At 46.7% G+C, this 25,544-nt stretch overlaps 1 protein-coding gene across 5 annotated transcripts in view; it reads left to right on the top strand.

The window, feature by feature from the left end:
* The window catches only part of RIPOR1 (RHO family interacting cell polarization regulator 1), a 101,295-nt gene that overhangs the window by 14,980 nt on the left and 60,771 nt on the right, over positions 1-25,544 (top strand). For 2 of the 5 annotated variants that reach the window (XM_077310031.1, XM_077310032.1), the window contains exon 1: positions 17,960-18,146. The exons of the other annotated variants lie outside the window; for them this stretch is intronic. In XM_077310031.1, coding sequence (XP_077166146.1) covers positions 17,975-18,146 — 172 coding nt within the window. In that variant the 5' untranslated portion in view covers positions 17,960-17,974. Of the gene's footprint in view, positions 1-17,959; positions 18,147-25,544 lie in introns of those variants that run through there. 5 annotated transcript variants of the gene reach the window in all.

Genomic DNA, 25,544 nt, shown 5'->3' with positions numbered 1-25,544 from the left:
GTCCCCGCAGCAAGACGGGACAGGGGTCGCCCGCCAGACGAACAGCCCTCTTTCCCTCCCCAAAGTGTCTAGTGTTGTGTCCTGCGCTTCCATGTTGTCATTACAACAACCCTGCGAGGTAGGTTAGGCGGAGAGACACATAGGGAGCTGCCATCGCAGTGTGGGGGTTCGAACCTGGATCTCTTGATCTTAGTCTGATACTCCAACTGCTGCAACCACGCTGGCTCTCAGACTGCGACTGTCTTAACAGACATATTTATTAGTTTTGAGTAGCTAGCAGACGGCCTTTGTATTTTTCCCGGTTGGTAGGCTGATTTCGTGAAGGTTCAAGGGGGTGGCAGGTTACAGTAGATGAGCTATAGGGATGTGAGTGTCCTGCATAGTGCAGGGGGTTCGACTAGATGACCCAGGAGGTCCCTTCCAATTCTATGATGATTACAGAATTGCATTTTACTCCGGTCTGTCCTGTATGCTCTTGGCTGAGCCAGGTGTGCAGGCGTTTATTCCAAACCATACGCATTCAGCGAATGCAGAGTGAAGAAGTGGGGGGTTGGCAGCGGAAGATTCTTCTTGAATAAAATTTTGCTAGTCTGTAATTAATGTGTTGAACAAGGACTTTGTTCTTGCTGGGACGGATGAATAGAGCTTGCCTTATAAGCCATTCCTTTTTTCGGTTCCTCTTTAAACTATACCCACCCCCCCCCCAAGATAGATTTTTAGTGAGGTCTTGCTCCTTGTTTTAAGAGGCTTAAAAAAAAAAGATTTTGGCCAACAGAATTCTTCCCTTCCCCTCCCCCAGCACGCCTTCTCTTTGAATTGCCATTATGTGTTATGCAGAGCTATTGTTATCAGTGCTTTAGCTAAGAATGAGGGAACCTCCATTTGACTCTCGCCTTTGCTGTGAACTCAGGTGTATTTAAAGGACGTTGTTTCTCTTCCGGACACCTTTTCTGTAACTTGGGAATAATTGTACTGACCTGCCTTGCAGGGCTGTTGTAAGGCTTGCAGTGTATACACAGTCCTTCTGACACTGAAAAGCCTAACCAGTTAATTCTTATTTTCAGGAACAGGTCTCTTTCCTTGCTTTCCTATAACACCTGTTTGCCTTAAAACAGTATCACAGCAACTGCAGTGTGTTTCCATCCTTCTGCTCTTCTACTGTGAATTGCACTCTGTGCATGTTCAGAGACCCCCCCCCCTTATTGCTTCGAGCGGGACTGGGCTGAGTTTCAGCACTGAAAGCAGGTTCCAGGCCGAAGCCTGACGGATGCTTTAAGAGGAGCCTTTCTCTACATGGGGGAAAAAGAAACAAGAGGCCCAAAATGCGGGGTGGGGGGGTGGGGAAGGGGGTTTAGGGGATTGTGGCAGGAAATGAAGGTACTTGGGAGACCCCCGTGGGTCTGCATGAGGCGGAGGAGAGGTTACGGAGTTCAGAAGGCTTCTGAGCCCCTGGGACAGCGGATTTGCTTCCTTTAATATCCTCTCTCCTGAGCCGGCGTCTGGTGTCGTGGGCGCAGCGGCCACATTGGTAATACCAGGTAATCTTGGTCTTTCCATTTCATGGCTGAGTAGCCATCCTCAGCAAGGGCCTGATTAGATTTCCAGCTCCTGCTCGGGTTGTCTCTCTGCCAGTTGGCGGTGATTTGCCAGCTGCCTGCCTGTGTTGCATTATTTGTGTAATTTGCAGTGTGGGTTTCACAGCCTGAAACTTCCCCCCCCCCCCCCCCCCCCCGAGGTGAGCAGGGAGTAATTTCCAGATGAAAGGGTTCTGCTGCTCTCTCTGCCACTTGCCCTTTCCTGACACCGTAGGCCGACTTCCACGCTAGGATTGGGAACTACTTCTTCTGTGGGTCTGCCTTTTCGTTTTCAGTGGAGACGCTTCTGCAAGAAGCAGAGAGTGGGGACACTTAACTGGGAAGCCTGTTTCAAAAGAGAAAAGGGATTTCCAAGGCTTTAGGCCAGCTTGATGAGTGGGTGCAGCGTAACAGAGGCCGGCCACGCTGAACAAGATTGGAAACATGTGAGCCAGTCTCCTGATAGGTTGCATTTAAAAATAAATCAGTGGAAAGCAGCGTGGGAGGCGGGTTGCAATCGAAAGCAGAGAACGGGGGAGCAGGAGCTGTTCAATTCTTACCTGCCGTTTGTCCGCACCAAACTCCGCTCTCAAATTATTCTTCCAGTGGGAAGAAAGGAATTGTGGTGATTTGCCTTCTCCCCCCCCCTTCACATAAGTGGGTGAGAAAACCACCTGGGCCATATGAGATATATTAACTGACCACATTTTTATCCTGCTTTCCTTCCAGGGAGCTCAGAGTGACTGATAAGGTTCTTTCCATGTTATCTGCACAGTAACCCTGCAAAGTAGATCAGACAGCTAGTCCAAAATCAGCCAGGGAGTTTTGTGGTAGAGTGGGAATCTGAACATCGCCCCTAATCTCCAAAGGTTCCTTCCATCAGCAGAAAGGGAAGAGGTTCAGAGTATCCATGTGGTTTGTCTGCTTTTAATTTGCAGCCTTGGATATCACTTTCCTTTTTTTTTTTTAAATGCTCCCCAAGAATGGTTGCCTCTGCACGGTGGTTATTTTCTCCGTGTTTGCTTCCAAACTGGAACGCTGTTTTGAGAAGTGTTCACACTGCATCTCTCCCTCATTGCCCATTTTCCAAATTCTTCCTGTCCTTGGCACTCACATTTCATTTAATGCAACAGTTCAACCACATCTGGATAGGAAAGTCTGCATTTTTAAGGCCTTCCCCATATTGGTTTTTGAGGTTTTTTAAGAATAAGAACACATTAGCAATGGCTGATTTTTAAAAACTTCTTCAGAAGGACCTCCAATGGGCGTAAAATGAGGGGAAGGGGCAGCTGGTACAGGAAGGGGTACATAAAATGCACATGTGAGCACAGAGCAGGAATTGAACTGCATTATACTTATGAAATTACAGTTATACAATGGGAGAGATACAGTAAGTTTACAGCGGGAGGGAGGGAGGGAGAGAAAGATAGAGAGTGCCTAGCGTGAGTGGCTATGTACATGTGACAAAAAGATGTGAAGGTCTACCTGGTCTTTGAGGTCTACCTGCAACATGGATTCTCATCCAGGTGTCCCTACTGTCAAAGGTCAGGTTTGTGGTAGACAGTGAGAGTGTCTTTTTGGTGGTGACTCCCCATGTATGGAATTTCATTCCCAGAAAGATTCATGGAGTGCCTAAGCTATTTTAATTTTGTTTCTCCTAGATTAAGGCTCGTTTATTCTCGAACACTTTGTGTAGAGAGAGGTCCATCATCTTGCGACATATTCTCCCCCCCAATACACATTCCATGCTGATGTAACCTATATTCTGTTACTGTCACAAAACAAAACCAGAAGGAATTCTGATGGGATGTTTGCTTAGCATTTTGTCCCAAACCCTGGCCGGGTTGGGGTGACCGAACCATCTTGGTGAGTTTACAAAACTTGTCTGTTACAAATTCCTGTGGCTTTACCCTGACCCTCTTTCCTTTGCTTGTGTCATATTAATATATAACACAGATTTATAACTCATATATGGGCTTCCAGCAGCCCCTGAGGATCTTGGTTTAGTGTGTGGGTTTTAACGAGATTGATCATCAGGTTTCTTGTGACTGTACAATGTAGAATCCTACACTTGGAAGGAGCCATACAGGTAATCTACTCCAACCCCCTGCTCAATGCAGGATTGGCCTAAAGCATCGAAGGGGAGCTCACCACCTCCTTAGGCAGCCGATTTCGCCCCTTGATATCTAGCCGATATCATTCTACGCGTAATTTGAACCCTACATGTAGTTTATATCTCTGATGATATATGAAATATGGAGTAATTTAACTTTTAAAAATGATTTGTACTCCACTTTTCCTTCCAACTGGGACCCAAAGTGGCTTATTGTGCCGTTCTCCTCTGTTGACCCTACAACAACAGCCCTGTAAGGTAGGTTAAGCAGAGAGTTTGTCAGGCTCAAAGTCAATGACCTTCCATGGCAGAATGGGGATTTGAACCCAGTCCTTGTAAGTCCCGGTCCAACGCTCCACTCTTAACACCATGTTGGCTCCCTATGACAATTCGAAGGCAACTCAGAATAATTTATTTGACCTGATAGGTGTAACCCAGAGAAAGATCACTATTGGTGTGCAAAATCAGGCTGCAGCAGGAGAAATCTTCCTATTTAATTCACGGATCCTTCCAGTTCCTCTCTCTGAAAAACAGTGGAATGGCGTAATTCTAGGTCTCTTGTTTTTTTAAGGAAGTAACCATTGGGTGCAGCAAAGTAGATTCTTGTTCCTTACTAAATAATGTCTGACAGCCTAATTGTCTCTAAATGGTTGGATTGGTTCAACTCCTGGAGTTTAATGCTTTCCCTGGGGCATGCCCAACTTCGAATGGCAGGTGTGACCTAAAGTATCCCAGGTAGAGCCTAGGGCACTGTATGGAGTGGGGGGAAGAGGTGCTGGCAGGCGCATTTTTGGTGCTGTGGTAGATGGATTGGCTTTTTTTTGTTCAGAGAGCTATTCTGCTGCTTGGAAACTGACGTGAGAGATGCCTGAGGTTACAGGATGCTGAGGAGTGACTGGTGAAGAAGTCAGCACTTTTTGAACGGCCTAGGCTAACCCAATCTCATCTTATCTTGGAAGCTAAGATAGGTTGGCCCTGGTTATTTAGATGGGAGGCCATCAAGGAAGTTTGTGGTTGCTACACAAAGAGACCTCTGTCTCTTTCCTTGACAATCCTGTGGGGTCACTGTAAGTCATCTGCATCTTGGTGGCACTTCCCTCCACAAACACCACAAAAGTGACGGGTTGGGAGGAGTCCAGCAAGCCTGTTCTGGCGTAGGGTGACTTTTAAATATTTTAACAAGGGTACGGATATGTCAAGGGTAAGGCCTGCTCTATTAAGTGAATCAGAGGCACTTGAGCTAAAAATGTTCATGCCACGAAGTGGCCTGCCAGAGGAGAATAGGGGGGCTCCGCAGGATGTATAAAATTAGATTGTTGAGGAGATTGTGTTTAAAATAGAGAATAAAGCTACAGTAAAGGTCTGCAACGTTTTAGGCCATTTTCAGGGTTCTGCTCCATGCCTATATGGCACTCTCCTTATTGCACTGCTTGCAACTCAGTCTTTTGCATCATTTCACCTCTGTTTGCACAGTTTTAGTGCATCGTCCTCTAATTTTGCAATTCCAGAGTAAATGCACGTTTGTTCTATGTTTTGTGCTCTGCCTGTTGCTTGTGTCCCTTGTGTAACCCGCCTTGAGATTCATCCAGAAAGATGGACAATAAAAGAACTAAATAGAAGCCGGAGAGCTAACAGGGTTGGGCTAGGGTGTCTATCTCTTTCCTTTCTCTTTGTCATATGCACAACAGATTTGTCAACATTACAACAAATCAGTGCTACAGGCTGAGTGTTTTTCGGCGGCTTCCGAGACAGATTTCCTGCATGGCATTTTGCAATTGTACCAACATTTCCTTTCCCGGTGTGTCTATCTTTGTGAGGAAGATCCAAGGAGGTGGATTTTTTTATCTAGATCTCCAGCATGATCTCTGGTACCCTCCCATTAAAACTGTGTCAGTTAAACAGTGCCACAGGCCTTCTTTGGGATGCATTTCAAGATGCCACGATAAATTGTGGTTTTTGCAGATGGTAGTTTGAGCAAATAGTTGCGACATCTGAATGCACGTGGTGGTAAGGAGCTGGGAGGGCCTTGGTTGACATCAAACCAGGATTTCACTCTAAGGCTTAGAGCTGGTTTCATTCACAGCCGTTTGTATTAATTGTGGCTTGTTGGGGCATCTTTCTCGAACGTGTTGAGTTCGACCACGTCTTGGACAGACACCTGGCTTCAGGTGAAATTCTGGAATAGGAATAGGGAGTAAACTGGGGGTGTATGAGTAGACTGTAGTCTGAATATTTTTGGTTTGCTCAAGCCATGACTATATAGATGTCAAGACAAACCAGTTACTGTATTTACCTGCAAAGATGAGCCTGAATGTAAGACACCCCCCCAAAAAAGGTTATACGCAAAGGTACATACCTCCAGCTTGCATGCAACCCCCCCACCTCTATTTTTCTTGACAGCACATCTGGGGGAAACCCCTTGCCTGATATTCCTAACAGTAATTTTATGCATGATAAAACCATAAAATCATTTGAAAACTCCCCCTGCCTCAAAAAAACCCCAAAACAAAACCTTGTCTGAAGCTCATGGAGAACTGCATTTGCAATTGCTACCAATCAGAAGAGCCATATGTGCTTCTGTCCCTGGAAAAGATCTGCATCTCAGGGAGTCTTGCAGCTTTCCTGCTGTTCTGGCAGTGCCTGTTTCAAGGTGGGAATCACCTTTCAGCACAAGCAGGGTGCGGAAATTGCTCACTGAAACATGGGGCAGGTGCCACTCTGGGCAGTAGAGCTTACCTGTGGCTTCTGAGCCATTCGATGAGCATTACTGCCTGAGTCTTCTTTTAAGGTGAACATGTGCCAGGCACAATCCCAGCTTGTTTACTGTGCTTACCTATTTCCCTCTCTTTCTCCTCTTCCTCTGCCCTTTAGTTCACCCAGCTTGACCATAGTTTTGCGTGGGTAACCGAGGAGTGGTTTAAGAACTGGCGGGCACATAGCACCAGGACCAGTTGTGGGATCTGTGGGGCCCTAGCAGAGCACAATTGTAGTGAGAGCAGCCAGACTGGGGGAAGGGGGACCCCACACAGTGGAAAGGGTGGCACTCTTTGTCCTTAAAGAAGAAGAAGGGCGGGGAGGCTACGTCCCTAATCCATGGAGGGAAGGCACTGTGTGGGGCTCCTGGAAGTGTGGGGCCCATAGCATGTTTTACACATGGTACATGGATAAACCATTCTTGGGGTAACCGTGTTGGTTTGCAGTACAAGAGCAACATTCAAGTTCAGTATCATCTTAAAGACCCCCCCCCCCAATTTAATTAAGGGAATTTATACCCTGAAAATCTCTCCGATCAGGAAGTCTTTGTTCTAAGTCTGTGAACTAGAGGAGGTGGGAAGACCAAAAGCAGGTGGGGCTGGTGAGTACAGCCTGATTGTTTGTGCCCCAACTGAGGCTGAATTGTTTTGTCTGGACAGAGTCAGCAACCTAAGAGCTATTTTGGCAGATCTTTTCCCAGTTGGACTGTTATGACGAGATGTGTTTGAGACTGATGCACTTCAAAGGAATCTCATGCCCCTGGGAGGACATCCTGTTGACTTGTGCTGTCATATTAGCACTGCTTGGTTAATATGCCTTTGGTTTCCTTGTTTGTGCAAGGCTTACTGTATCTCACTTCTCGGTCCAGTACATGTACACATGTGCTTATGCGCCCCAGAAGTGACCGTGATAAGAAATCCCTTGGTTGGGAAGATGGGAATCAATGGACCAAGAAAGTACATCTCTCAGACATAGATGAAAAGGATAAATCATGATTGCCAGATCCTTTTGGAGTATTACCGTTATCCATCAACCTTACGGCTTCCGGTGTAACATGCTGTGTTAGGCCTATTCATCGGCTGGAGTCAAAAGGCTAAAAATAACCAGAAGTCATTGCAGTCCTAAGTAGGTTGACTCAGACACCCCAGAGAGTTCAGTGGGGCTTTTTATCCTGTGAATACCCTTGAGGATTACAGTTTTTCTTGTCCTCTGGGAATACATTCTCAGGGGGAACCTGTTTGAATTTCTAGGGTCTTGTGGCAAAATTTTTGCACGTTGGTGCAGCCTGTTCCGGAATCCAGGCTGAAGGTAGATGCTGTATTGTTCCTCTGAGTTGTGCTTATTTCTTTCCCTGGAATTCAAGTCCTGGCTGGGGGGGGGGGGAGGGCAGTGGTGTTGGGTGGCTTTCACAAGCGGCAGCTGTAGCTGGATTTTCTCAAGCGCCTTCTGGCGTCTGGAGATGCAGCCTTCCTGGGGAGAGGCAGTTGCTTGCTACGCCTAGCAAGGCAAGAGGAATGAACAACCCTGCACCTAGTAAAAAGCAAAGAAAGTTCTCTGGAAAACCACTGCAATTGAAACGCTTTCCCCAGAGCGGCCCATGTGTGGGAATGTTCATCTGAGGCCTAATGCAGCTGAACCTCTGTTCTCCCTCTGCATATTTAGGAACTTCTGTAAAAAATTTACTTTTTTGGGGGGGGGGGTTATTGTTCCTTGACATGTCCCCAGGCACATGACTTCCTTCTACGCCTGCAGCTTGGACATCTGCTGTCCAGAAGAAAGAGGAGGATATTAAAAGCCACTTCCTGTTTCATGCTGCTGCAGTTTCTCGATTGTACATTGGCACTTATTTCATTTTATTATCTAATAGTCTGTAAAAAGCCCTTTTTTCTTGTTTGGGGTTTTAAACGTGAATTTCTCCCTCTCCTTTTTTCACGTCTCAGTGGGAGCAGCCAGAGAAACAAAACAGAGCGAGACTCAGCCGTTCTTTTGCGGCCTGGGGAAAATCTGTCTTGGGCCATGTGGGCGTGATCATCCCTCCCTGGGGATCTGTGGGGATTTGGTGGTTCGTAATAGGAGGGCTTCAGGTTAGAAAGCTCTCACCCACAGCATGCTTAAGGCATCCATGGAGATAGAGCATGGGAGTCTGGGTGTGCTATATGCTCCAAGGTGATGCTGAACTTCTTAAATTCTGGGACTTACAATGATTTTTCCCATTATTCCGACTGGAGTTTTGGGTAACCCCCTTTCTCTTGCACAGCTGTCTGTATTCTGTTACAAAACAGCACTGCATCCAGATAACCCAGATAATTTGCCCCATATAAATTGTGCCAATCCAACCAACTTAAGATAACGTCAGCAATTATAGGAAGGGACCATGGCTCAGCAGCAGGATGCCTGGCTTGCATGCTGAATGTCTGTGGTTTAGCCCCCAGCATCAGAAGGTAGATTCTGCGTGGCTTCTGTCGGAGAGAGCCCCTGTCAGTCAAAGCAGATGATATTGACCTTGATGGAACCATTGCCTGACTCCGTGGAAGGCGGTGTCTTCCTTAAAACACGTGACTGAGTGCCTGCATTGCATGCAGAAGGCCTAGAATTCAGTCCTGGGCATCTCCAGTTAAAATAGTTAAGTAGCAGGTGATGTGAAAGACTTCTGACGTGGAGCCTGGAGAGCTGCTGCCAGTCTGAGTAGGTAATACTGGTCTTGGTTAGATCAGTGTCAGGACTCAGAAGGCAGCCTCATGTATTCCACTTCAGCCTTTTATTGGGAAGAAGCAAGGAGGGTGCTGAAGCCCCACCTATTGATCACGATTGCTTCTTCTTCAGTCTTTCTTCTACCACAGTGAGGACCTGTGAGGCATTTCCTACATATTTTACCATCTCTCTTGGCAGCCATAGAATTAGATACCCGTACTTTTCAAATTGTGAAAGCTGACAGAGTTGACAGGCTGAATTCGGTGCTCAAAATACCAAAGCGTTCTTGTGCGCTCGTAGAACACGCCGTGTCCTGTCCTGCGCTGTCATTGTTTGTGGGTTCAAATCCCCACTCTGCCATGGAAACTCTCCATGTGCATGTTGTTCTTCAACCTGTAAATGAACGGCGGCCATAAATCAACTGAAACCTTCCCTACAGAGGCTATAAATTAGTTGCCGCTGCTGCAGGCAGTACTCTCGGGCAAGACACAATTTGCACTTTCTGTTTTTGCTGATGGGGGGGAAACAAAGACTTGGAGACGCCTCCCAGTCTCTCTGTGGAGTGCACAGCTGCAAAAAGCCAGGCCTCCAGGTTCCTGTATTGGTTCACTCTGAGGCTAGGGGAGGGAGACATGGGTGGGCTGCTAGGCCTCATGGTGACCGGGGTGTAACAGTCGCCTGCCATAGCTTGGCTCCACATTTCTGATTTAGCTGGTGCCTAACTGAGAGGCCCAGGTCATGTTTTTTTGAGGCCCCAACAGCGGTGGAAGAGGGCAAGGAGCCTCTGGGGCCCGACGTGGCTCTCGTTGTGGCATCCTTTGCCCTCACTGAGGCCCAGTCTGACTCCCAGCCTTGCTGCTGTCCAAGGAGAATATTAATTCACAGTGTGTATTATAGGTAGTAGAAGAAGAAAAATCTATTTTTTGTACCCCGCTCTTTACTACCCAAAGGAGTCTCAAAGCAGCTTACAGACTCCTTCCCCTTCCTGAGCATTAATATCAGGGCTCTCTCAGCCTCCCCTCCCTCACAGGGTGTCCGTTGTGGGGAGAGGAAGGGAAGGCAGTTATAAGCCGCTTTGAGGCTCCTTCGGGTAGTGAAAAACGGAATATAAAAACCAACACTGCTCCTGCTGCTGCTTCTCTCCCTACACCCGACACCCTGTGAGGGAGGTGGGGCTAGAGAGAGCTCTGAGAGAACTGTGACAGGCCCAAGATCACCCAGCTGGCTTCATGTGGAGGGATGGAGAATCAAAGCTTGTTCTCCAGATTAGAGGCCACCCAACCCTACACCACACTGGTCCTCCGGAGTTTAAAGTTAAAAGTCACAAATTTAAAGTGGTATGATGTCATTATCCTTCAATTCTGATAGCATACTTCCGTGGCTGTATGTATAATGTCATTTGGCCATAATGTCAGAAGTCTAAAATGGAGGTCCTCCATGAATTTAAACCAAATGGTCCTCTTGGCTCTCCTGCAAGGTGCGCTGTTGCCTGCGGTCAGCCTCAAGGAAGCCCTGGCCTTAATTTGTTTCCAGAAAGGACATGAGGATTTTGAAGTATCATCCCAGGCCATTGATACTGCTTGGCTTTCTTCTTTTGCTGAGCCTCTTGTCTGTAAATATGGTGCAAGCAGACACATTGTAGCTTCATGCGTACCTTGCATGCACATATCCACGACCACCGGTCCTATTGAGGGAAGCGAAGCCATGTGGAGAAGTGATTGAGCACCCATGAGAACCTGTTCCTTGCACCCGGAGGTGTGTCCGCTGAGTGTTGATCATTGTGGAATTTGGTGCTGGGGCCCTTTGGAATACTGGGAGAATTTCACTCGTTGCAAACCCCGAATGTTTGCCTGGGTGGGAGGTATTCCCTGCAGGACGGATGGAGATGGAGGGCCACGTTGGAGGGTCAGAGTGGGCGTGGGGCTAAGATTATTCTTGGCTGAGGCAGCAGGGAACTTGTTTGGACATCATAGCCCCTGAAATTCTTTTCTCAAGGCCAGAGAGACAGCTGTTGGGGGAAGAAAGAGAAATAAAAAAAGAGGCAGAATGGAAACATGGGGAGGAAACAGGGACCCCGCAGTTCTGGAATGAAAGCCTTTGGATATTCCTCCCCCCCCCACCCACCCCTGCATTTCAAGCCATCCAGTTGCATTCAGACATTTTATTGGCCTCAAAAGGCAGACAACGGTTGCTAGAGGCAAGCTGGACTTGGGGGAGAAATAAAATAGCATCAGCATGCCCAAGCAATTGTCACAGTTGTGTATCTGGTCCACACCAACCTCTCTTAACTTTTTTTTTTTGGCAGACGATTGTCATGGGGTTTGTAAGGAAATGGGTGAGAGAAGATAAGGATTATGTTTCAAAAGGGTCCATCATTATTTAAAATTCTGCGTAGAGAATAGGTCATTTCTATCATCCGTACTAACGATATGATCAAGGTCGGGAGAGGAATGGGAAGCCGCTTTGAGCCTCCTTCGGGTAGGGAAAAGCGGCATATAAGAACCAACTCTTCTTCTTCTTCTTCTTCTAGTCCTGATTAATTGTGCTGCTTTTAGTCATAGCTACAGGGAAGCAGTCAGGTGCAGCTGTCCAAAATCTTGTCTTTTTGACCATGTGGGAGGCAGCTCAAAAACCATTCGTGAGATTTCTGAGAATTCACTTGTCAGTGCCTATACATTTTGAAGCCTTTGTGTGTGTGTTCGTATTTCCTCATCAGGGCCCTAGAATATCAGGGCAAACGCTGGCAGGGGCTCATGGGAATTGTAGTCCATGAACATCTGGAGGACCACAGGTTGACTAGCCCTGCCCTAAAAGATTACCTTTTAAAATAATGAAAGTGGAGGTTGCCTCCTGTGATTGCTCACAACTGGTGCTGGAAGCTGGACCCTTGTCTCCCCACTCAGAGGCTGGGACTCAAATACAGACAAAAGTCCCCTTTGTGGTTCATATTGATACCAGGATTAGAAATGTCTGCTTTGTCATACATCAGTATATTCCCTATAAATGAGTTCTCAACCTGGGGGTCGGGAGCCCTTTGGGGGTTGAATGACCCTTTCACAGGGGTCGCGGCAGGGCAAGCAGCTTGGCGGGGGGGGGGTGCCTTCCACACAACAGCCTTGCAGGGTAGATCGAGATAGAGCGTTCATCTGTCTGGAGCAGCAGAAAAGAGCGAGATCAGCATGGTGGGACAAGAGGCAGAACTGAATGGACAAACCTTGGGGGGGGAAAATAATTTATATACAATCATGAACAATGGATCCTTAGGTCAGTTTCGGTAATTTCTGTGAAAGAACAATTGCATAATTTTATGGTTGGGGGTCACCACAACATGAGGAACTGTATTAAAGGGTCGCGGCATTAGGAAGGTTGAGAACCACTGCTATAAATACAACAGGTGTGCTGGAAAGTCTCCTTGTAACGGTGCCCCAACACAGTATTTCTTTCTCAGACGTTGGATTTTCCACCGTCTTAGTCATCTACTTGGCAGGAGATTCCACTTGTGGTCTAGTGTAGCTTGGCTTTAAAGCCCTGTTAAGTACCACCATTGCAACTGGTGCTGGAAGCTATCATTTTTGCAACGAACGCACATGTGCTCCTATCCCCGCCCCTGTGTGCTTCTCGCATATGATTGCTTCTGAGTGTCTTGGCTGGCTTCCTCTCCTGCCTTGCTCGGTTTGGAAGGCTGGGTCAAAAGAGTTCCAGGAAGCTTGGAACGGGCCGGCCATGCCTGTCTGCCTCAGGCCAGCCAGAACAGAGGTGCCTCTGCAGAGTTAATGTTTAGCCAGAGAGAATGATGGCTGCTGTTGGCTTTGGGCAGGTAGAACATGCAGGTTCATCACATCCACATCACATCCAGTCCACAGGAGATTTCTGCATGAGAGAGGATTCTGTAGGAACACAGTGGTTTCTGGGAGACAGAGTAGCGTAGGGCAGGGGTAGTCAACCTGTGGTCCTCCAGATGTTCATGGACTACAATTCCCAGGAGCCCTTGCCAGCAAATTGTAGTCCATGGATATCTGGAGGATCACAGGTTGACTACCCCTGGTGTAGGGGTTAGAGCAGCATTTTGCAACCGTTTGACCATGGAGAAAACATGTAATAATTATTCAGGCTTTGAGAGGCCCCAGAAGTGATGTCAGCTAGCCACGCCTCCTTGCCATGCCCCCAGAAGTGACATCACCACCTACCTGAACAGGCCGGCTGGAGGAGGACTGAGTGGGGGACAGACAGGAGGCAGTTTAAAGCAGGACTAGTCATGCAGGCACGTAAACCACGAAATAACTTGCTCGTTCTTGGGGAGGGGAGGAATTGAAGCTGATGGGTCTCTAGCTTGTGGCTGAGCCCATTAAGGCAGGAGGGGAAAGGCCACAGACCCCTGGCAGAGTTTCCACACATGGACCCCTGGTTGAGAATCTCTGAGTTAGATGGTATCAGACTAGGAGCTGGGTGATCCGACCCCCGCCCCTCATCCTGCCACGGATATTTGCTGGGCACCCTAAACCAGTCATGCATTGTCAGCCTCACCCACCTCACAGAGGTATAAGGATGACGGGGATTAATTTATTTACTATTTTCTGCAGTTTGTATACTGCCCTTCCCCTCGGACAGTCTTGGTTCCCCTACCCTTATGTTTGTTTTCCTGCTGGGGTGTCTGTTTGTCAGTTTCAAAGCACTTGCTTGCTATTCCATGTCCTTTTAAAAAATTTTAAAATTCACTGCTGTTTGGCTGATTGAAAAAAAATGACAGAAAAGGAGAGTCTTTCTGCACCAGTCTGTTCGGTATTGTGCAGGTTCTGGAGCCTGGTGTGGAATCTCAGGAAGTGTCAAATTGCTTGGGGGGGGGGGGGAGATTCTAGCCCTCATTGTTATGGAAACATTGCAGCAATATTTATAAAAGGCATCAGTATTCAGTAAGTGTCATTTGCATCCTGTATAGTAGGGGCAGTCAAACTGTGGCCCTCCAGATGTCCATGGACTACAATTCCCATGAGCCCCTGCCAGCAAATGTTGGCAGGGGCTCATGGGAATTGTAGTCCATGGACATCTGGAGGTCCACAGTTTGACTACCCCTGTGTCTCCAGTCACTCTTTTATAAGTGTTCCCTGTTACGTAAGAATCTAGATCTCTGATGTGTTTTGTGGCTATGACAGACTTTTGGATTTTTTAAAAAGAATATTTAGTAAGAAAGCCAGAGGGTTTTTAAATATAAAAACACCTCTCAAATGCCACAATCTTGGGGGAGTGGAGTAAACAGTATATATTGTATTAATTTGTTGTAGTAAAAATAGAATTTGTCCTGTTTCAAAATTGCAAGTTCTTTCAGCATGTAATTTTCTCTCCTTGATAAATCTCCCTGGACTTGAAGGGAAATGCTGATTGCACGGAAAGGCTGCAGGTTTGGCAATACCCACAGATAGCAGCTGCTATCACATATAATTCAGGAACAGTAGATATGCCTCCTCCTCCTGTTCAGCAATTGCATCCAAAGAATTGTCAGGCCACTCAAGCTCTTTGGTAAACTTTGCTCATGTTTCTAAGGGAGCAAGTAAGTTTGACAATAATCCTCCTAGGACAAGTGTGTATGTGAGTGTGTGTGCTGTAGCAGATTGGTTCTGCTGTACTTCGCTCCACGTTTGATACTGAAATTGCCCCTCTCTCTGTTTCTGCTTTCTCTGCAGCCCTTTTTGCCAGTGGTTCTAAATTGTGCATGTGCAGAAAGGAAAAGGAGAAGCAGTTTGGAAGAGAGAGGCAAAGGTCCCCCCCCCCTCACTCTTGTGTGTATTAGTAAAGGAGCCAGTCTGCTCTTGGCTGAGAACAGCTTAGTACAAGGATGTATTAAAGCAAGCCAGATGGTAGTCACTTCCAGGTAGTAGTCGTTTAGAAGCTACTAGTGCCAAATTATCTTTATTTGTAGCTGGAAATTTGCTCTTATACTTGGTCTGCATAATAGCAGAATGACAGAAGTCTCAGTCCACACACGAGTGGTAGTTTCTTTTGCTTTGCTAATAGCAGTATGAGGCAGGATCAAGGCAGTGGTGGGCAGAATGGATTGTACCTTTTTCTGAATTTTCCCTTGAAAGGAGAAAACTAGGACCCTTTGGGTAGACTAGACCCCTTCTCCCAGCTGAGCTTTGCTTGAATCCAGCTTTGCTTGAATCCCAGCTTTGCTTGAATCCTTGTCTGTAGGGTGCACTCTGCTCTGTTGCTTCAGGTTTTTGTCAATTTATTCAGCAGCTTGTGTTGATCAGTACTTAGTTGGGCATCCTTGAGAATAAAATGAGTTTTTGGTGTGATTCAGGGAAAAGCCGGTTTTCTGCGACATTATCCAGTCCTAGCAGTGTCTTGCGGGTGCTAAGGGTTAGGCTTTCCCCCCTTAAAACTTGCGGAATCCAATAATAGAGGTAGTGTGTAAGTGGACCCTGCACAGACTAGTGATACCTTGTGATCTCTTCTTGGTCAATACTGGCCCTACAGAATGATAGGCAAATCTCACTCATTTCTGGTTCTTAAAACACGACAGCGTTCTCCTACGCAAGCTTGGGTTGCCCCCTGTTGGGCTTTGCAGCTTTGTTGCCACTGGTTGTTTCTGTGGTGAGAGTCTACCTCAGTTTTGCATATCTCACTGTGGTGGAGTGGTCTACTCCAGCTGTAATTCTTAATTTATTGAGTGGATTCCAGCTTTTCTGTCCACAGCTACAACGACCCCACAACACAGGAGCTGGCTGGGTTGCAAAGGGAACCATAAATAATTGCTTTTGCAGGAATGGTCAGGTCACGGTGACTCATGGTATAGCTGGAAATGAGGCCTTGCACTTTCCAGCGACAATCCAAGGATCACTCAGACTGGGGGCGGGGATACAACAGACAGCCTGGCTGCTTTCGGCTTCTCCGCCTTGGCTGCTTGGGAGAGCATCTGCCAGGGCCTGCAGTCCAGGAGTTTCCAGTGGGTGAGAAATGGCCAGGCTCAGTCGAAGAAATGCTGGGCTTATTGTTGGAATGTGACGAATTCTCTGTTGCAGATCCAGACTTGGCCAGCAGAAACTCTAGTCCAGTTATAAACTGTCCCCGTTTCCAAGCCGAGTGGGTTGTTGTAGGCTGCCCCTTAAAAAGGTAAAGGTAAAGGCATCCCCTGGGCAAGCACCAAGTCATGTCTGACCCTTGGAGTGACGCCCTCTAGCGTTTTCGTGGCAGACTCAATACGGGGTCATTACCGTTTACCCCCCAGCAAGCAAGCTGGGTACTCATTTTACCGACCTCGGAAGGATGGAAGGCTGAGTCAACCTTGAGCCGGCTGCTGGGATCGAACTCCCAGCCTCACGGGCAGACAGCTTCAGACTGCATGTCTGCTGCCTTACCACTCTGCGCCACAAGAGGCTCTTCTAGGCTGCGCCTTAAGCTGACCCAAACTTTGCTCCCCCTCATGTTTATTTAGATTTTTACCCTCCCTTTTTTTGTTCATGGGGGCTCAAAGTGGCTTACAATGTAGATCCCCCCCCCATTTTATCCCTCAACAGCAGTCTTGTTTGGTGGGTCAAGTGGAGAGAACGTGAGAAAGCCCAAGAGGTTGCCCAGGGAACTTCCAAGGCAGAGTGAGGATCCAAATCAGGATCTAGATCTCATTCTTCTATACCACACTGGTTGGTCAAGATAGGCTTTGCACATTTTGACCTGTCCATGCTCTTCTGTCTAACTATATCTTTGCTCCCTGTGGGGTACGAATTCCATGACCCAAATACCAGCAAGTCCATCTGGATCATTGGTGGGCACGTGGAACAGTATGGACTGTTTGCCTTTCCATAAGCAGTTTGGGAATCAAATCGCAGCATCTGGTTTTGGATGGTCCATATTGTTCAGCCTCTAGTCCAAGTTTTCTCAACCAGGGGTTCCTTGACAGCCCTGGAAGGGCTTCTTGAGTGGGTGGGTTAATTAATTTAAATATATTTTAAAAAACTTGTTAAACATTTATCAGGTGATACGACCACATATGGACTTGTTGACCTGAACCCCCCCCCCCCACAAAATGGCCAGTGATGGGCCTGGAGAGGGTGGGAAGGAGAAGGGTGTACACAGTCATGCTTCCAAGCTGTATTATGCATGATTGTGACACATCTGGGGTTTCTCAAAGCCTGAAGAATGCTTCAGGGGGGTCTTAAGTGTTAAAAAGTTGAGAAAGGCTGCCTTAGCCAAAGGGGGGAAATTCAACCCTTGCAATTTGGTTCATCCCTCAACCCTTGCGGTTTGGACACCAAGGGCAGGTGCGTTGTGGGAAGATACCCATGAAGCAAGCACATCTGGACAGCTTGAAGGAAAGGAGCCAAACCATACGCTGCCGCAGGAGCCTTAAAAGAAAAGAGAAAGCGAGGAACCCAGCAAACCTCAGTGCAGGATTTACTAGCCAGGAGAAAGAGGAAAATTTTTTTCCCTGGCCACAAATGCAGCAAATCAATCAGATTAGGAGCCTGGCCCATCCACAGAGTCTTCTGAGTGGAAACTTGGCGATGCTGGCACAGAGTGTACTTTTTGTGCCGCAGTATGTCAAACCTTCTCTGCGGTGTTGACTGATGTGGGGAGATTGGATCCCAGGACAAGATCGCGGAGCTGCCAGAGACCCAAGTAAGCCCTGATTATTTTTCCTGTCCCGGGTTGGACAGGGGCTCGTTGTGAGCCCACCGTGTGTGTGCATGTGCCACAAAAACGGGGGACGGGGACGGACCTGCCTTAATAGATCGTCCTCTCATTCTACGAATTTCCAGAGTGGCAGCCGCCCCCTGTCTCTTTCCCGTGTGGGTGGGGAGGGGTGTGTGAAGGAGGTGCTTCCCCCTCGGTTTCCTGTCTCAATCACATGGGCTTCGGCCGGTTTCCATGGCAAAAGCGAGAAGGGGGTGGGTGCTCCGGAGCCAAGCGCCTTGAAGTCTTCAGTGTTTTTGCTCTGCCCGTGAGAGTGGAACAAAGGAAACGAGACAAGCCGGACACGTTTTCCCTCCCCTGCTTGTTCTGCCTGAGAATCCGGACATGTAAGTTCCCTTGGCATCATCCGTGTATGACCCGTGAAAGTTAGGCAGTGGTGGGCACCCTTCTTCCTTGCACTGTGGACCGGTATAGATTTAGCTTCCTGATTTGAAGGGAGGCCTCTCACTCCGTGTCCTGCCTGCTCACGACAGGGGGCATGAAGGTTGGTCTTGCGGTAGGCATTGTTGGGACTGGTTATTTGTAGCCTTTTGGGGGATGCTGAGTGGATTGTCTTTGTGAGTCTCCCAGTTGGTACTTGGTAAGGAGCTTTGTTATCCTTCAGGCTGTGGTTTCTTGCAGTAGCCGGCTAGCTTTCCCCTCTTTGATAAGAATAGATTTCCTTTTATTTGCTGTGAAAGGTACAGGTTTGGAGGTATCCACGAAGAAAAAGAGTATTGGCCATTGTTTAAAGTCCCTGTTTGCGCCTACTGGATGTTTTCAAATAACCGGATCTCAGTAGCGCCCTGCTTTCAACTTGGTAATGTTGATATGGTTTCTGTTTCTTCAAAAGCACATCCTCAGGATCATTTAAAAAAAAAATCAGGCTGTGTGCATACCTGAGCGCCTTGTTTTTATGTGCTCTCATAAAGCATGACACCTTGACTGTGCTTTATTTATGTACAAAACCCGGCGGTGATCTCTAAGGCCGTTTATGTGCAGAATAAAACCAGTACGAGAATAAAATGCAGAGCGCAATGGGCTGAAACTGCCAGTATAAATCATGTTGGTCTTAAGAAACGAAACAAGCCAGAAACAGTTGCATCATTTTGTCCCACCAAAAATGGGCGGTGGGGGAATAGGACAGCATTCATCCTGAAGGACTGCAGAGTGAGCACCAGGCGAAATATTTTTGAGGAGGGCATTCCATAATTAAAATGCCACATTGAATGAGCCTCTGGTTAGCTACTCATCAATGAGAAGGGGACTGCTGCTTTCTGTCAGTCCATCTGAAAATTCTGCTTTTGACCTGTCAGGTCCTGAGTGGCCTGCGGAAGAGAGTCTCTGAAAAATGAGGAACACATTTCAGGCAAGTTACCCAACGGTAAGACATCTGGCATGGTGACCAAGACAAAACCTTTGGTTTCCAAATTCCCACAAGAACTCTAGTTTGCATGACCAAGACAAAACCTTTGGTTCCCACATTCCCACAAGGACTCCAGTTTGCATGACTGCTCTGGAGCTCCAATGAAACATGCGTGGCTTCCTACACTGTATGGAACTATTGTTGCGAGGTGACGAACCAGGATGCTCTCCTTCGCTTGGGGTGGAAGAACCAAAGAGAGGGTGGCAGCTGCATGGGGTGAGGGAATGCAGGATGGAGGAGGGAATGCTGGATCTTTTTGTCTTATTCTGTTTCTAGCCATGGTGCAGCCAGCCTTAATTAGAGCTTTCTTGCCCTTTGATGACATAATAGTCACGTTTAACTGTTGCTAGCATCCCGAGCGCTGAGAAGCAGGGGGCGGAGCCTGATAACGGAGCGGGATCTGAGGACATACCTTCACAACAGCATGACCCACAAGTTCTAATCAGAGTTGATTCTGAACCGTGTAACTGTTTTCATCGTGATTCCTGGTGTAACAGGGTAGCTCTTTCTGTCCGAAGTACACGTTTATGGCCTAATGTGTAGGTTGAAACTCTTTTTTAAAAACCCTGCTTTGTTGAATAGATTTTATTTTTTGTAATAGCACGTTTGTCATCCCACCCTTGCTTCAAGGAGCACAAGGCCTTGAATGTGAGTTTATTTCATTTTATTCTGCCAGCGGTCTAAGGGGAAGGGGATTTATCTTAGAGCGGAGCTTTTCCCGACCATCTTAGGTATGGCAGTGGTATCAGAATGCTCCTTTTACGTTCTCTGGTATGCCACAGCTGTATGTGATTGTACGGATGTGATATGACCAGCAGTCTGGGTTAATTAGCCTGGAGTTAGAACATGCTCTTGTATACATCACCATATCAATGCGATTGGAGAATACAGGCAAGTCAAAGGAATAGGGCTGCAAGGTTGGCTTCTTTTGGGAAAATAAGACCTGCCCCATAACGGCAAAAAGCAACTTCAACATCATATATTGGAAGGGGCCTTCTCAGTCATGGCACCAAAACTGGAATTTCTACCACAGGAGATTTTTATTTTCTCTTTCTCTCTCCCCCTCCCTGAGTGTTTTTAAAGTTAGTGTCTTTTTAACTGTTCACTTCTTTCAGGGCAGAAAAGTGGGATACAAATATTTTAAATAAATATAAAAGTACTAAGCATGTGCTGACAAGCTTTAGGACAGTTGGCTGCAGCCTAGCGTCTGACTGTGTAGATATTGGAACATTTCTCATGCCATTTGTGTTGCGTGCCAATGTAACTGTCTCGTCAGTTGTCAGGCAGCTGTCAATCTGCCAATAGCTAGACTTCTATCCTTACTACATGGTCTTTGTTTCTGAGATGGAGGCAAAGGCTCCTTTTTCTGCCAAAAATCTGCCATCCGGAGAGGGAGATTTGCTCTGGGGATATTAGAGGGAAAATTCCCTGTGACTTGGGACACATTGGATTTACAGCACCCTTTGAATGTCTCCCTTCCTCTTTCTTTGTTTGAGGCCTGCAGGCTATGTATGTCCTTGGCTACTCTGTTCTCAGACCACGGCTGCAGGCAACTTAGAACCCACCTTGCCCGTTATGACCAGTTGCAGATGGCAAAATAGACTTGAGTTTCAAGCATCCTTCCCAGGCTTGCTGGATTTTGAAAAGGCCGATAGAAACAGATTGCTTGTTTGTGTGTCTCAGGTATATTTGGCCATGCTGAAGCTAGAACACTTTTCCTCAGCTCAACCCGGATCCCAGGGGTAGAGAGCCCTGATATAAATCAGCTGATGGTGTATATCGATTTGAATATTATTGCAGAAATTCATTGGCCCCCAACCAAATGCCTGGCAGAAGAACTCCAGTTTGCAGGTCCTGTGGAACTGTGTCCACTCCAACAGAGCCCTCAGCAATTGCTTTAGGATGCTTTGGGCTGATCCTGTGTTGAGCAGGGGGTTGGACTAGATGGCCTGTATGGCCCCTTCCAACTCTATGATTCTATGATTCTAATTCTGGGAGTTCATTCCACGATGTGTGGGCCAGGACTGAAAAGGCCCTGGCCCTGGTTGAGGCCAGATGTATCTGTCTTGGGTCAGGGATCACCGTCCTGTTGGAATTGGCAGAATGCAATGCTCTGGGGAGGGGGGGGGGCTAGTCAGTTGTGGTCCCTCAGGTATAAGCTTTATTGTGCTTGCACGCTTATCCTGGAAAATAAACACCGGTTCATTGCTCTTATCTCATCTTTTCTCCTTAGAGCTTGTGATCTTTTCTCCTTAGAGCTTGTGATGCTGTGCATAGATCAGGTTATCCCTCTCCCCCCCCCCCCACTCCAACCATGTAAGGAAAATCACACCGAGGAAGAGGGTTGAATCCAAAGTCACCCACTGAACTAGAAGGCCTGAATGGTGATTCAACCCCAGGTCTACCCAGTCTGAATCTAGTTCTTGAGTCACCACACCATACGGGTTGCTGATTTCAGTCGGTGTTGTTGTTGTTGTTCAGATGGTGATCATGAACTAATGCCCAAGTTGATTTCTTCAGAGGTCTATTAGCCAGGGGTAGTCAACCTGTGGTCCTCCAGATGTCCATGGACTGCAATTCCCATGAGCCCCTGCCAGCAAATGCTGGCAGGGGCTCATGGGAATTGTAGTCCCTGGACATCTGGAGGACCACAGGTTGACTACCCCTGTATTAGCCTACTGAGGCTTATTTTCACCTCAAATGCCGGTTGTGTTGCTTTTGAATAGGTGAATAAATCCATTTAAAAGCCCGTCTCTAAGCTAAAGTGAACATTTTTACGATACTGGTTCCAGCGCAGCCTTCAGCTTTGCTTTTCTTCTTGGCTGTTTTAGATTTGTGAAAGGAATTAAAAAGGATAGTCCCCGCTTTGTTGCTTGACTGGATTCTTCCTTGTCTCTTTGCCTGCCAAGAAGACAGCTGTGGGGGGAACTGGAGGGTTGGTTTGCCTGAACAAATGTCTATTTCCAGCTTATAATTAACCAATTCGGTCCTGAGTCATGCGCCCGGGGGCGGGGGGGTAGCCTGTCTCATCTATGCTATGAAAGAAGGCCCTGATGGAGTGCAGGCCCTGTAGTAGTGGAGAAGGATTTCCAATTTGAAGAGTTTTGAAAAAGGAGAAATTTCTCCAGTAGCAGCTCTTAGATGGGAAAGAGGTCCCTTTGGACGGATGGTTTTGACTTTCTCATGGGTATGGACCTGAAAAAGTCCCCCACTTGATTTTGCCCCTCCCTTGAGCATATTGAAATCCTTATTTTCTTGTTGTTCTTGATTTTTATGGGAAATTGTACACGTTTTTCAGTTCTCTGTGTGAGTAAACCAGCCCTTTAGGCTACAATTCTCTGTAGAAATCATTATATTGTGTAAATACATAAACACTGTATTTTAAAAAAATTGTTGGTGAAACTGCAAAACCACGAATGGAAAGTGCATCGTGAAAACTGTTGAGAAAAATGTTTATCTGTGAGGATAAACTGAAGTGGTTCCTGTGGAGAAAGGCATATAAATGAAGTAAATAAAAATAAATAGTACTATATCAACATTGAAACATAAATAATCCAATATATTCAACAGGGGGAAACCTTTAAGTACACTAAAACAGGCGGAAACAAGTAACGAAAAATAAAATGGAGAAGATTAAATTCTTAAATTTGTTTGTCCTTCGTAGGGAAGCTTTTGAAAGGAACCAAGGGAGAAATGCCCTGTAAAATATCACTCACGCACCATCCCTGTTGGGAAAGGTATTCTTACTGCTGTGTTTTACAAGAAGTGGGCTTTCCCCTGTGCTGATCTAGATATTGAATAAACCTAAGACATGTCTATCCCATCTTTCCTATTGAGCTTAAGGCTACATAGAAAAATGGCGACAGGCCAAGCAGTATAATTTAAAGCTACCTACAAAAATACAGTGTGCATTATAACAAACGCAGCCACAAAGATCAAATTTATTGCCTGCCAAAAGTTGTTATTCATGTTTGATTTAAAAGCATATACTGTCAAGCAAAGACCTGCTGAAAAAGGGCAGGCTTCTGTGCTTTATGAAAGGCCACCAGTGTTGGGGCTTTTTCGGCTGCCTCCGGGAATCCGTTCCACAATACAGGGACAATGATTAAAGCCCCGGAACTGGACAGACATTGAGCATGCCCACACAAGGAGGAAACGTGAAGAGAATTAGCTGCAAAGAACACATTTGGCACGTGGGTTGATCAGGGAGGGGGGGGGGGAGATTATGAAAAGCAGGAAAATAGGGTCATCTGTAGATTAAGGTGTGTTCAAGAGACTTCCCCAGGTGTGCCAAAAAGGGCGGCTTTGAAAATTAGCCAGGAAGAAAAAATGGAAATGTAAACTCCAAGCAGTCTGATGAATCCTAAATAGAAAACATTACAGGCAACTTGGTGTCAGTTATGCCAAAATGTGGACTGGGTGGGGGGAGAACTCAACCTCCTCACTCCCCTCATACCAAAGAGCGTTCTTGCGAAAGGGTTTCCAAATTGCCTGCCCCCGGGGCTGTTCTTTTCAGACTCTCAGGTTGTAATTATTGTCTTTTTGTCATGGTGTGCATGCGTATGTATGGTCAAAAAACCTTAGATAAAGTATTTTGTTCTTTTGAAATAGATTTGTAACTTAAAAAAAAAAATTTAGACCATTGCCCCTTAAATGGCAATTTTTCCTACCTGTAATAGTACTAAATTTAGCAGCAGGCGCCAAAGGGGTGTTGACTATATGGGTGTTCCATGCAACATTTGGAAAATCTATACAACTGAGTAGATATAGAGCTCTACATAGCCATTGTGTGCTGGATAGATAATGCCATCTGCCCAGTGTCTCCGTTTCCGAATCCTGGTTTCAAGATTTTGAGAGGGTTTTTTCCCCCTCCTTGATGGGAGGTCTGTGCAATAATTAAATTGCAGTCCGTTTCTGAGCCCTTAACACAAACAATGGCAATGCCAGTTGATTATTTCAAAAGGCCATGTGGAGTCTGCCAAATGGCAGATTATTAGTTGACAGGGCCAGTGGCTGGGACTGAAATTGGAGGAGGATATTTCTGATCAACCCAGACCTTGATAGCCCAAGGCACCTTGTGAGGTAGGTGGAGCCGAGAGGGTTCTGGGAGAGTTTTGACTGGCCCTAGAGTACCCACCCAGCAGGCAGTTGGACTAGATGACCTGCACTGCCCCTTCCAACTCTATGATTCTAACTTGATTATTTTCCATGCTTCTTCCTGTGTGTTGGTGGTAATTTGGTTTGTGATGAGCTGTTGTCCCCAGCTCATTTGCCAAGCATGTATTTTTGGCAATGCCAGTGTTAGTTGAAGCTTGGCAGTGTGCAAAGGCCAATGAACTCCCATGTTCAGCCGTCTGCCTGCTTGCCTTCCTGCCTGCCTGCAGTGATATGGCACAAAGGCCAAGCAGGGACTTGAGGCTTGCAAAACAGGGCTTTAATTGCTGGTGGAAGGAATAGAAGCTGGGCTGGGATTGGTAGTGAGCTGGATCTCTCTTGTGTTTTGTAACGTTAACAGGTGCTGCCAACTGGGGTGCATGAAACACACAGCCTAGTAGGGTTCATGCATTGTGCAAAAGAAGCATTCGTGGTCTATCTGTAATCAGTAGCTGATGCTAAATGTTTAGAGGCAATATGGCACTGAATGGCAGAGACTAGGGGCAAAAGCAGGAGGACGTTTGGTTGGCCATGATGAGGAAACTATATGCTAGACCAGAGGCATCTCTGGTCCGCTCCAGCATGGCTCTTCCTGTGTCTCTCAGGTGATCACTGCAGTAGGAAATTGGGATAACATTGCTTTGATTTGGGAATGAATTGATGCTATTAATTGGAGGCAGGCCTGAAGGCTGTCCTTTTCCTCACCCACCCGCCTCTTCCTCTAGGGTTTTAATTAAGACTTTAGTGGACTTTGCGTTCACTAAAAGCAACCAGTAAGAATTTGAAATTTCTGCTTCTTGACTTTAAACAGATACTTATCATGGATGCTTTAGACTGATTCTCCATTGATCAGGGGGTTGGACTAGATGGCCTGTATGGTCCTTTTCAACTCTTATGATTTTATGATTCTAACTTGAGTATTTTTCACGCCCCTTTCTGTGTGTTGGTGGTAATCTGGTTTGTGCCGTGCTGTTGTCCCCAGCTCCTTTGCCAAGCACGTGTTTTTGGCAATGCCGGTGTCAGTTGAAGCTTGGCAGTGTGCAAAGGCCAATGAATTGGAAGAACTGGAAGCCTTTGTGTCTGCCGCCCACCCAATTTTGAATAGAAAAGGAGAATTGGAGAGCTGGGAGGGAAGGGCAAAGACTATTAGGTCTTGAAAACCAAC

Source organism: Paroedura picta, chromosome 14 (genome assembly GCF_049243985.1).
Source record: "Paroedura picta isolate Pp20150507F chromosome 14, Ppicta_v3.0, whole genome shotgun sequence".
NCBI classification, from domain to species: domain Eukaryota; kingdom Metazoa; phylum Chordata; class Lepidosauria; order Squamata; family Gekkonidae; genus Paroedura; species Paroedura picta.
The sequence above is the reverse complement of the archived record's forward strand: the minus strand, read 5'-3'. Positions and strand labels throughout refer to the sequence as shown.